Consider the following 12,265-nt stretch of genomic DNA (forward strand, 5'->3'; position numbering starts at 1 on the left):
TGTTCTCTATGCTCACAGGGCACTCATCCCTTTTACGCCCTACCACTATCAAATGCCACCAACCATCACTGCAGAAAAACGTTCTGCCAAACTTTTCGTACTATAGAACAGTTTTCTGCACTTTAAAATTGTCTCATTTAAAAAAAGGCTGTCTTTTTCAGTTATACTTATGACACAGTGTCTACTGGTCACTGGGAGTAAGGAGCCTGCTGTTTGTAAAAGCAACACTTTTAAATGGGAGAAAATTAAAATAAAGAGTTAACTTGATCATTAAGGTAACTAATCATTTTAATTATCTTCCTTTTAAAAGCATTCAGAAATATTATTTTGTTCACAGCTCCAGTATTGAATTGACAAGGACTTTTACTTAAGAGTTAAAAACGTCAGTGCTTCAGTTGTTCACCTCTGAGACCCATCTGAAATCTGACTGAGCACTGCCTATTATCAGGCCCAGCTATCTGCAGCCTGTTGATAATATTGTAAAATAAACACAGCTTTCTCTTGACTTTAAAAGGAAAATATAAGTATGTGCTTATTTAAAAATTATCTCAAGGCTGTGAGCTACTCTGAAGGTGTCTAGAAGCTACTGGTAGATCACGATTGCACCAGACTCATAAACATCTATACATTTTCAGCAGTGTTATCCTACCCAAGCTTTTTATTTGGCTATCCCGGGTCACTTTCCTCTGTGTATTTATTTGTTCTCCTTCTCTCTCTGCTCTCCTAACCTAATACATTTGTATACAAGTTTAAAAATATTATAAAAAGATAAGACAAAATGTTCTTTGTAAAGATCTTTAATACATATTCTAGTCACTAAGATACATTTGTATTTTGCAACAAATCTGCTTGGCATTACAGTAATATTTCATGTTTTACTGTGCTCCCATATAGTGACCTGTGTGTATCCAGAGAAGGTGCTATATTCTTTATTCATCAACTTGTTTGACTCTGAGGTCATAGAATGAGACTCCTTTCCAAATGCCCGAGACGACTGTTTCATGCCCAAAGACTGTGCAGACTTTAGCCGTGTAGGGCACGTCTATAGTGGCTTTCTTGGCTTTGGCAATTTGACGGACAGACTTTCCAGGTTCAACTTCAAAGTCTGATACCATTTTAAAGTTTGTCTGCAAAAAAAGAGTTGGTTCATAAATACATTTTAGACAGTTGTATCACATGTTTGTACTAGATTTTGCAAACAACATCAACCCTTTTTCCTGTTGGTGAGGAGATACTACAATGACTTGCATGAGGTGCCAGATAGCCAAAATTGAATTACCTAATTAAAGACATATTGGTTTATATAATTTGTAGTGGAATTTGTAGTAGTTCACTTTTCAAATAGACAGCTTATATATGAATAATGCTGAATGTGCCTTTATGTGCACTGCATTGGTTCGCATATGTTGTATTGGTTTGTATGCACTATACTGGCTGATATACAGGAACACTGGTTTCATTCATCAGTATGAAGGTTAAAGTTATGCTACTGGTACACAACTCAAGGGTATTGAATTGCATCATAAGGCATTAGGTTTAAAAAATACAGTTTTTAAACACAACATATTAGTTTCTATTACTAATTTACTAGCTTAATGCATTGGTGTATGCACGGTAAATACCTGTCTTTGTATATTACAATGAGATTCATTCACAATACACTGGTTTCATGGAATAGTGTATCTGTTTCCCTTCATATCGAATTGGTAGGAATTGCAATAGGATATCGCTATTGAGGAAATGTTAAACCATTTGTTCCTATGGGCCTAAGGGACAGATTTGCAACCATTATAGCTCTCGCAAACAGAGATTCGGCAGGCAGGGACCCACGGATCATTGCCTACCCTTACAAAATGGGGCTGCATTTTTTTTTTTAAGTTGCTTTATTGAAAAGTAAACTCAGACATGGTGGTCTGCAGTCCTCGGCAGACCACCATCCATGTGTTATTGCCCATTCCCAATGGGTCGCAAATTGAGAATATTGATGAGGCAAGGCAATTGCGACCCCATTGAGAATTGCTAATGTGTCTGAAACACATTAGTATTTATTTATCTATTTAGACTTTTACTTAGAGCGAACATTACCCAAGTGGGTATCGGGGACGTTACAGTAGACCAGGGTGAGGGAAACAGATGCAGCAGATGAAAGTAAGCTATAATAGCAGTCACAATAACAATACAGGAAGTAGTAGTACTATGGCGGGTGAAGAACACCCTCTAGTCCAAAAGGGATAAACAGTGCAGGTCATAGTGACAGGCGGCAGATCGCAAGTGCAACTCATGTGCATTATTGGTGCCAGGGCGTATGTATGTATGTATGTATGGAATTTGTAAAGCGCAGGAATCACCCCCGTAGGGGTATCTCCACGCTATTATAGAGAGGAAGTCAGGCAGACAAAAACAGACTAGGATAAAGCCCTAAATAATTCAGTTTTTAGGAGTTTCCGGAAGTGGAGAAGACTAGCGCATTTGACTGAGAAGGATCAAGAATGGCGTGGGTGTCGAGGTAGACCATTAATTGAGTGTTAACATAGCTCTCCGTCATTTTGCTCATCAACGGGAGGAGCGAAATGGGGCGATATTTGGAGAGCACTTCAGCAGGCAGCTGCTCTTTCTTCTTAATAGGTAGCACTTGAGCGGTCTTCCAGTCAGGTGGCAGAATACCTTCGCTTAAAGAAGTATTCAAAATCTCAGCAATTGGGGCGTAGAGATCCTGAGAGCTCGAGCAGGCATTTGTTCATCAATAGCACTTTCACTTGTTTTTTGAAAGATGCAGGCAAAGGGTTAACTCTAATTTCAGAAGGAGGGCATTCAAGATTCTCGAGGCACGGCCAGAGAAGGTCCGATTGTAGGTTTTCTTAAATTTCAACAGTTTTAATAGTAGGGATGTAGCGCTTCTTGAGGTTCTAGCCCCGCCAGATAGCTTCAATTTATGTGCAATGTACCTCAGGGTCTTGGAGTGTAAGGCTTTGTGTGTCATGCAGGCAATTGTTAACCAAATTCTTGCCTTGAGAGGGAGCCAGTTTAATGATTTCAAATCTGTTGTGCTGTGGTTATCATGTTTAGATCCAGAAATGAGCCTTACAGTTGAGCTAAGGGAGGCCCTTTGATCTAGAAATTTCATTTAAGAGTCTCTTGTTAGTCGCAAGAAAATCGTAATTAGAGATCGCAAAATCAAATGTTCGTACATCTGGCCCCAAATGCCCATAGGTAGAAATGGTTTTCAATTGCCAAATTTTCAATTTCTTAATTCGAAATCACAAATGTAGAATTTCAAAGCCAAGAGTGACTACCACTTGATGAACACCCCAAAAAAAGTGGTGCACATGAAAAGCACACACAGGGCCTAGGGGCATGTGTGTGCTTTATGGTACTTCCAAAAAAGCATTTGGAGTGTTTTTTTTAAATTGCACATGGTTACCAGCGACTTGGATTTCCTAGATGCCCATTTCTTATTTAAGAAATGATTTGTACATGTGCTAAGAAATTGTATATACGGAATCCCTTTTTGCAATTTCCTGTTTAGGGAATCACAAATTAAGTAGAAATCGCATTTTGAGATTTCCTATCAGCTTTGGTACATTAGAAAAGGCTGTTTTTCTAAGTGAAAACCCTTCCCTAAGGCTTTGGGAGAATGACGTGGACCATTGTATGTTCATAGAAAAGACTGTACACCTCTCACGAGGCTGCCCTAACAAATATGGCAGAAATGGAACACTTACAGGGGGGACATCGGTGAGCCACCGAGAGACCTACCACTATCAAACGCTGAGTAAAGCTTACCTGTCTGACGTCTTGTGCTACCTTCTACCCCGGTGGGGATAAGACTTTGAAGTGGAAAGTTGCCGATTGCAATATAGTACATGATATTGTCTGTAATGTGCTATTTATGTTTAATTTGTTATTAATAAAAAGAACATTAAAAACAAAAGGGAAAAGGCTGTTTTGTATTTCATAACAGGCCCGAATTGTGATTCAGCCCATTAAGAAAAGCAAGAAGCTTGTGTGCATCGGGCCCTTAGTGTATTACTTAATGTTTCTTGCTGTGAAAGTTTTCTGCAACTCTAGTTGCCTGTGTGTCTGATTTAGTCTTCATGATTTTGACTGGATATACTTTCTGATGTGGAGTGAATCCCTGAAACCGGTCCTAGGATGCTTGTTTCCAGTCCAGAGAGGACCTGGCCTGGCAGTTCGGGCTTGACTGTTTCCATTGGGTGCATCTGGAAGTATCCAGGGCTTTTATTTAAAAACCTGAAAACCTGGTTCTTTCAAGAGACTTAGCTTTTTTCCTCTCTGACTTTTAGCTTGTAGTGCGCCGGGACACTCCTTGAAGTAGCTGTAAGCAATACAAGCATTGGAAATGCAATAGGTCTCGCAGCATTAGAGTTAGTGCTTTTAGAATTGTTTATGGGTTTTTTTGTAAATCTTTAGCATTTTTGTTTCCTGTAGCCAATGCTAAAGAATTAAAAAAAAAAGCCATAAACATTTCTAAAAGCTCTAACTCAAATGCTCCGAGACCTATTGCACTGTGTGAGGGTGAGGGGTTGAGGGTGAGTGAGGGTGAGTGAGGGTGAGGGTGGGTGAGGGTGAGTGAGGGAGGGGTTGAGGGTGAGTGAGGGTGAGGGGTTGAGGGTGAGTGAGAGTGAGGGTGAGTGAGGGTGAGTGAGGGTGAGTGAGAGTGAGGGTGAGTGAGGGTGAGAGTGAGTGAGGGTGAGGGTGAGTGAGGGTGAGGGTGAGTGAGGGTGAGGGTGAGGGTGGGTGAGGGTGAGTGAGGGTGAGTGAGGGTGAGTGAGGGTGGGTGAGGGTGAGGGTGAGTGAGGGTGAGTGAGGGTGAGGGTGAGTGAGGGTGAGGGGTTGATGTTGAGGGGTTGAGGGTGAGAGGGTGAGTGAGGGGTTGAGGGTGAGTGAGGGTGAGGGTGAGTTAGGGTGAGGGGTTGAGGGTGAGTGAGGGTGAGGGGTTGAGGGTGAGTGAGGATGAGTGAGAGTGAGGGTGAGTGAGGGGTTGAGGGTGAGTGAGGGTGAGTGAGGGTGAGTGAGGGTGAGTGAGTGAGGGTGAGTGAGGGTGAGTGAGTGAGGGTGAGTGAGGGTGAGTGAGGGTGAGTGAGGGTGGGTGAGGGTGAGTGAGGGTGGGTGAGGGTGAGTGAGGGTGAGTGAGGGTGAGGGGTTGAGGGTGAGTGAGGATGAGTGAGAGTGAGGGTGAGTGAGGGGTTGAGGGTGAGTGAGGGTGAATGAGGGTGAGTGAGGGTGAGTGAGGGTGAGTGAGGGTGAGTGAGGGTGAGTGAGAGTGAGAGTGAGGGTGAGGGGTTGAGGGTGAGTGAGTGAGGGTGAGGGGTTGAGGGTGAGTGAGGGTGAGGGTGAGTGAGGGTGAGGGTGAGTGAGGGTGAGGGGTTGAGGGTGAGTGAGGGTGAGGGGTTGAGGGTGAGTGAGGATGAGTGTGAGTGAGGGTGAGTGAGGGGTTGAGGGTGAGTGAGGGGTTGAGGGTGAGTGATGGTCAGGGTGAGTGAGGGTGAGGGTGAGTGAGGGGTTGAGGGTGAGTGAGGGTGAGTGAGGGTGAGTTTGAGGGGTTGAGGGTGAGTGAGGGTGAGTGAGGGTGAGGGTGAGTGAGGGTGAGGGGGTGAGGGTGAGTGAGGGTGAGGGTGAGGGTGAGTGAGGGTGAGTGAGGGTGAGGGGTTGAGGGTGAGGGGTTGGGGGTGAGTGAGTGAGGGTGAGGGGTTGAGGGTGAGTGAGGGTGAGGGGTTGAGGGTGAGTGAGGGTGAGGGGTTGAGGGGGAGGGGTTGAGGGTGAGGGGTTGAGGGTGAGTGAGGGTGAGGGGTTGAGGGTGAGTGAGGGTGAGGGCGAGTGAGGGTGAGGGGTTGAGGGTGAGGGGTTGAGGGTGAGGGGTTGAGGGTGAGGGTGAGGGGTTGAGGGTGAGTGAGTGAGGGTGAGTGAGGGTGAGTGAGGGTGAGTGAGGGTGAGGGGTTGAGGGGGAGGGGTTGAGGGTGAGTGAGGGTGAGGGGTTGAGGGTGAGTGAGGGTGAGGGGTTGAGGGTGAGTGAGGGTGAGGGGTTGAGGGGGAGGGGTTGAGGGTGAGTGAGGGTGAGGGGTTGAGGGTGAGGGGTTGAGGGCGAGTGAGGGTGAGGGCGAGTGAGGGTGAGGGGTTGAGGGTGAGGGGTTGAGGGTGAGGGAGTGAGGGTGAGTGAGGGTGAGTGAGGGTGAGGGGTTGAGGGTGAGGGGTTGAGGGTGAGGGGTTGAGGGTGAGGGGTTGAGGGTGAGGGGTTGAGGGTGAGTGAGGGTGAGGGGTTGAGGGTGAGTGAGGGGTTGAGGGTGAGTGAGGGTGAGGGGTTGAGGGTGAGTGAGTGTGAGTATGGGTGAGGGTGAGGCTGAGGGGTTGAGGGTGAGTGAGAGTGAGTGAGTGAGGGGTTGAGGGTGAGGGGGTGAGGGGTTGAGGGTGAGTGAGCAGGAACAATCAATAAGTACTTGCAAACAGATCAGACTGATCAGTTCAATAAGCACATTCAGGGACAAAATAAAGAAAGAGCGGATACTGAAATGCAACACTTGGCCATATCAACACTTCCATTAAAACACATGCAACAGTTTTGATGACACATGATATTGCACCAGAATCCTTCTCAATTTAGCCCAGCTGTGGCTCCTTGACATATTAAGCATGAAATTCCCTCCTTTGCCACTATAGAGAAGAAATAATGAGTGAAAACATTAAGCAGCTCTCTCAACCAGAATACAAATCTCGGTAGCGAAATTCGGAATCATGGCAATATTATAGGGCGCTTGGCGGTTTTGCTAGCACTTTAAGGTAAGGAATTTAAAGACACCATGGCAATAACTTTTAAACCATTAAAGTTTGGAGTGCAAAGCAAACTCACCACCGTTACGCTTGCGAGGAACGAAACTTTAAATCAAACAACATCCCCTTAATTGGGGAAGGAGGATCCTGTTCCGGGAACCGGTCAGATATATTCATTTATCTGAATGTAATCTGGCCCCACAATTACTGCAGTTGCGAACCAATAATAATATAGTCTCCCTTTTAAATTGAGCTATGGAATGTGATGGCAATTTTGAAACAAAATGAATAAAATATAAAAGGCCAAAACACGAAAGAAAAGTGTAAACCCAGATAAAGAACAGAGCTAGGAATTAGTGTAATCAAATCACTACTCCTAGCAAAAGAGCATTTCAAGACCACTCAATGATAATCTTTTCATGAAACATCAGGGGTATTACAAGAATCACCTTAACTTCAGAAGCACTGAACCACATATCATATATAATTATATAATCTGCTTCCAAGAAACCTAGGCCACAAGCAATAGCTCATTAGTGGGCTATAGCGAACATTTCAAACCTGCTCTCAAACAACGTTGAAAAGGGCATGCAGTAGAAGGTTTATCACTGTGATTAATAACATACCAAGCAATCTGTGAGACTGAAGGATGACCTGGATTCGTAGCCTGATAATCAATTTAGACTTCAGTCAAAATTACGGTTATATCTTTAAAAGTATGATTATTTTAAATATATAGTGAAACTCAAAACTCAAACGAAAAAGTGGCATATTCAAGCCTGGCCCTGCTGTCCCCTGGAGCAGATTGGATCAGTCTGCAAAGACCAGGGTCTGAGGTGAGGCGGAACCGACCAGCGGTGGTGATTTCGGTTCCGTGAGGCTGCACGTAGGCTCTGAGGTGGGTACGGCGACCGGGGCCTCGTCGTGTTGGATGCCACTCATGTTAGGACAACGCGGAAGCCACAGATCCTTCTGCCCTGGAAGCTGCTCCCCCTCTGTGAGCAGAGACCAGTGCGGAAACCAAATGGCTGGGGGCAGGCTGCCTTGGAGGCCCTTGGACGCAGTCTTCAGGGATCGCTTCCTTGTCTTACCCTCAGTGGTGGGAGACTCTGCGTTCTAGCAGTGCAGGAAGAGCGGAGCTGCTGAGAGATGCTGGGACTGGTGCTGGGAAACATTTGTGCAGAGCAAGGCTGGCCCATGATGTCCGGGGGCGAGGCGATCCACAGGATGTGACAATCTACTCCTAGCACCGTGCATCGCCTAAAAAACGAGGAAAAAGAATACAGGAAGGGAATACCTGAAAGGAGAGAGACAAACGGAAACAAGCCTTTCACCGTAACACGGCGGGCAGGGGAGGGGGCGGGCAGGGGAAGGGGCGGAGAGGGGAGAGGTGCGACACGGCAGGCAGGCAGGGGAGGAGAGTAGGAGGAGGAGGGGGGAGGAGAGTAGGGGAGGCACGGCCTAGCGGCAGGCAGGCAGGGGAGGAGAGGAGGAGGGGGGAGGAGAGTAGGGGAGGCACGGCCTAGCGGCCGTGCAATCAAGTAGTGAGGGGGCGGAGCTGGGGGAGGCTGTGGAAGAGAGTAGGCAAGGCGACACGGCGGGAGGGGGCGGAGCGGGTAAACAAAGACGGACATGCACGCGCCCGTGACTTTTAAGGTCAATGCGCATGCGCATAAGCTTAATGCGCATGCGCATTGACCTTAAAAGTCACGGGCACTGCAAGGAATCGCCACGATTCCTTGCAGTGTGGATAAAGAGTGGATAACTCGCAATACTCTCGCCTTGCTCGATGCGCATGCGCATCGACAGGCGAGACCTAATAAACGGTATATCATATCATATCATATCATTAAATCATTTTAGAGCCAGGAAGGGCTCCTACATTGCTCAGGCAAGAAAGAGTCCTATGGAGCAGAGACTATATTCTAACTGAACTCAAATGGAAGTGACATATCAAGCTCTCAAACATTTTTCAAGAACAATAGACAACAATTCTGTACTCCTAAGGACAGACAGTATGTCAACAAAGGCTTAATAAGTATGGGGACCCAAGGTTGAACTCCTTGGTAAAGTGTGTAAAACACATCTTTCAGGGGGCAAAGGCACATTAAGAGAGGGTTACAACAATTCATATTCAGAGGATTCTTAATGAGAAGGCAGATCAGCTAAGCAGGGTATTTCGTTCTTCTCAGAATTTCCATATGAACCCTGTGGTATTCATGAAGATTTACACGCGGTGTGTTTAGAAATCAGAGGAATACTTTGAGAAAGAATAAGTGACCTATTGTCATTGAGTGCTGACTCCTAAGCTGTTTGAGACAGAACTTTCGGCATCATATACAATCCGATGATAAACTGCTTTAATGTTTGAATACAGAATATAGTGCACTGTTTGTAAATAATATTTCCCAATGAAAGCAGGAGTTTTCTGAAGCTATAAAGATTAGGTTCGCTTTCAATCAAAAGCACTCTTTAAATCATAAAACAAGACACCAGTTATGTCACACTGAGAGACGTAACTTGTGTCTGAGACTTTAGTTTCTAGGGGCAATTTGAGTTTTAACCAAGGACAATCACCTTGAGGGAACAGTACATCAGCTTCAGATTCATACACCCTGAAGAACAAAGGCTGGTTTGTACAGAGCATAATTGAAGCCAGCACTTTCCAAGCAAGGTGTGTGTAGCAATTAGTGATCTGCTACTCTGAACCTGCAGACAAATGTAAACCAACATTAGTGGAGCCTGCTGTAGGGAAGAACTTCCAAATCCAGATCCAAGACTCCACATTTGAATCCAGCATTACATTACAGTTGGTATGTGCAAGCATGAGGTGATTGTGAGTCATTTTTGTGGATTTGGGGTTTGATGTCAGGACTGCTAACTTCTCAGTTGTTTCCCTCACACAAAATAAAAGTGCACCTGCTTGTTTATTTTTTATTTTATTTATTGTTTTAGTTTATTATTTGTTGCCACCATGACCTCGCCATGTAGACACTGTAACTATATCATCAGTGTTGATTATGTGATCTCGGTGGACCGCTCTCTCCATGCTGCCTCAACAATCTCACAGAGAAAAGAAAAGGATTTTCATAGATACAATGAGCAAGCTGTATTGCCATGTGAAACACTGAAGGAGAACCAGTGTCACAAAGTCTCACCACACAGATTGGCATTGCAGATCCTTCTCGTTGCTATAATGTTCCAACTTTAGTGGTGTCTCATAGTCCTGTGTTTTGAGGAAGCATTTCTTCCACAGAAGTCAGTCAAACATATAATCATCAACATAGTACTTTTTAGGGTGCTGAACACTAGTCGTGCTGTGGGAGGGCTTTTTCGCTTCGCATGCAAGTTAGGCCACACGCCAGTAGCAGAATTGATTACTTTATATAAATCAAAATGCTTGTCCATTGACACAGCAGTCAGTGGGCACCTTTCCTCAAGCAAGGTTCAAGGCAGCTGTCCTATCAGGATGCAGAACATCCAGGTTCCTGTTGCCAAACTCGACAATGAGAGTTGGCCATCAGTAGCCAACCGCTTTTCCTCAGTTGCTTTTGTTGGTTTCCTTTGGTGAGGTCTCCTGACACTGGGCAATGGGAAATTCTAACTAAATAACCTGGAGTTTTGCTTCATATGTATACTAAGTCTGTAGACAGCGATTTTGCACTCCACCAGTCCATCATTCGGACCAATTTTAGAATGTTCCCAACTTGTGAGTATTCCTTCCATATTGGACAAACCTATGGAGTGAATATAAATGATGGGTGGGCTGCAAGCTCCCTGTCAGGGAAACCTAAAATAAAAGAGAGAGAGGCTTCCTCACTTAGTTATTCCCCAAACTGTTGGGGGTTAACACATCTGAGAAAGAATGGAACAAGAAGGTAGTTAAGATCATCCCTACATTTCAAAAGGACACTTTATCTCCTATCCACCTTTGAGTATTGTGCTTTTGAAAAGATATAATGAATTCTTTAGATTAGAGCTGCAATTTCACACTTTTTTACAAGTTCACACTTTTGTTCTCTGGCATGTATGATGAGCCACCTACACACAGGCTATCCAAAACTGATTCAAGGGCTGAAACAGTCAAGCACAACACATATTCTGCACATTCGTCCTGCTAAACATAGATAGTGTAAAGACTCATACAACATCCATGTCCCTCTGGTTTGCACTCTGTATCAGAGCTGGTCTCTTCCCTTGGGGTCCTATTCCTGTTGAACAGAGTTCTCAATAGTGGAGAAGTCTGCAGAGGGAGACTGGTTTAGGACTACCTTTTCCTTTTTCACAATGGCAAAAGCAACAAACAGATGATCATCAACATAGTACTTCTTAGGGTGCTGAACACTAGTCGTGCTGTAGAAGGCCTTTTTTACTTTGCATGCAGATTAGGCCACAAGCCAGTAGCAGAATTGATTACTTTATATGAATCAAAATGCTTTTCCATTGCTACTTACAGGGCAGGAGTATAGGGAGATCATAAAAGTAGACAACTAGTTTTTTAAAAGATTGTTGATGATCCCAAAAAGCGCCTCTACAGCACTCTGAGGTAGGGATGGATTGTATTGCAGATCGGATTAATATTGCCCCACTGATTCTTTGGGCTAAAGTCTGGCTGTCAGAAGACTTAAAGCTCACAAGGGAAATTATCAAGGATTGTATGACGCTGGATAATACTGAGGCTATCCCATGGCTTCATTATGTGAAAGGAAAATCCAATGAAACAGGCCTAGGGCATTAATATAATAATCCTGCCAGCATCGATACAAACATGAAACTGATTATAAAAGATGCATTTTTTGCGGCGCTTGATAATCGCCGGTGGCAATCAGGGCTGCAACCTCAGTTAGATCAGCCTCTTTTGCAACAGCAATTTTACTTGTCCTTTACCACGAATGCGCAACTCAGAGTTTTATTGACTAGGCTTTGGCTTTCCACAGTGCACTTTTTTAGTGGCCTTTTCCAAACAGGCTGGATGGTGCAATAACCTCACCCCTTGCCCTTGTGATAGTTCAGCACTGCAAAGCACCCTGTACTCTACTCTATTCTGCACACTTTACAAAGAGACATGGGCACGGTTCCTTATTCTACTTTTAAGAGAAACACGACCCGTAATTACCAGGAGGGCTTTAATCTCTTACGCTCCTTGTCCTCTGCAGTTATTGGTACTGCAGTAACACATTTTATCAGAATTGCATTTTCAATATGGAAATGGTATGAAATGTAAATGAAATGGGTGCTTTCCTTTTTAGAAACTTGAATTTTAAACTTTTTATAAATTGTTGCTGAGTATCTGAGTCAAGTGACATATCATTGCATACATGTTATTCATTTTTAATGTATTTAATACTTGTATGGTCAATTTTTGAACCGACTAAAGTTATTCTTGACTCGACTTGACTACTTCTTAGTCCTATCAGTAGAAGACCTTGGGGAACTCTTTGGGTTCATCCAGTGCAATTGATCTTCTTCCTTAAAAGGA

General features: G+C 44.5%; 1 protein-coding gene across 1 annotated transcript in view; it reads right to left on the bottom strand.

Moving 5' to 3' along the window:
• Window positions 1–781: 781 nt before the first annotated feature.
• LOC147725950 (uncharacterized) overlaps window positions 782–12,265 on the bottom strand; it is a 108,832-nt gene continuing 97,348 nt past the window's right edge. The window contains exon 4 of the mRNA XM_086960076.1: window positions 782–1,127. Coding sequence (XP_086816202.1) covers window positions 930–1,127 — 198 coding nt within the window. The 3' untranslated portion in view covers window positions 782–929. The remainder of the gene's footprint in view (window positions 1,128–12,265) is intronic.

Source organism: Lissotriton vulgaris, chromosome 3_1 (assembly GCF_964263255.1).
Source record: "Lissotriton vulgaris chromosome 3_1, aLisVul1.2, whole genome shotgun sequence".
In the NCBI taxonomy this organism is placed as follows: Eukaryota; Metazoa; Chordata; class Amphibia; order Caudata; family Salamandridae; genus Lissotriton; species Lissotriton vulgaris.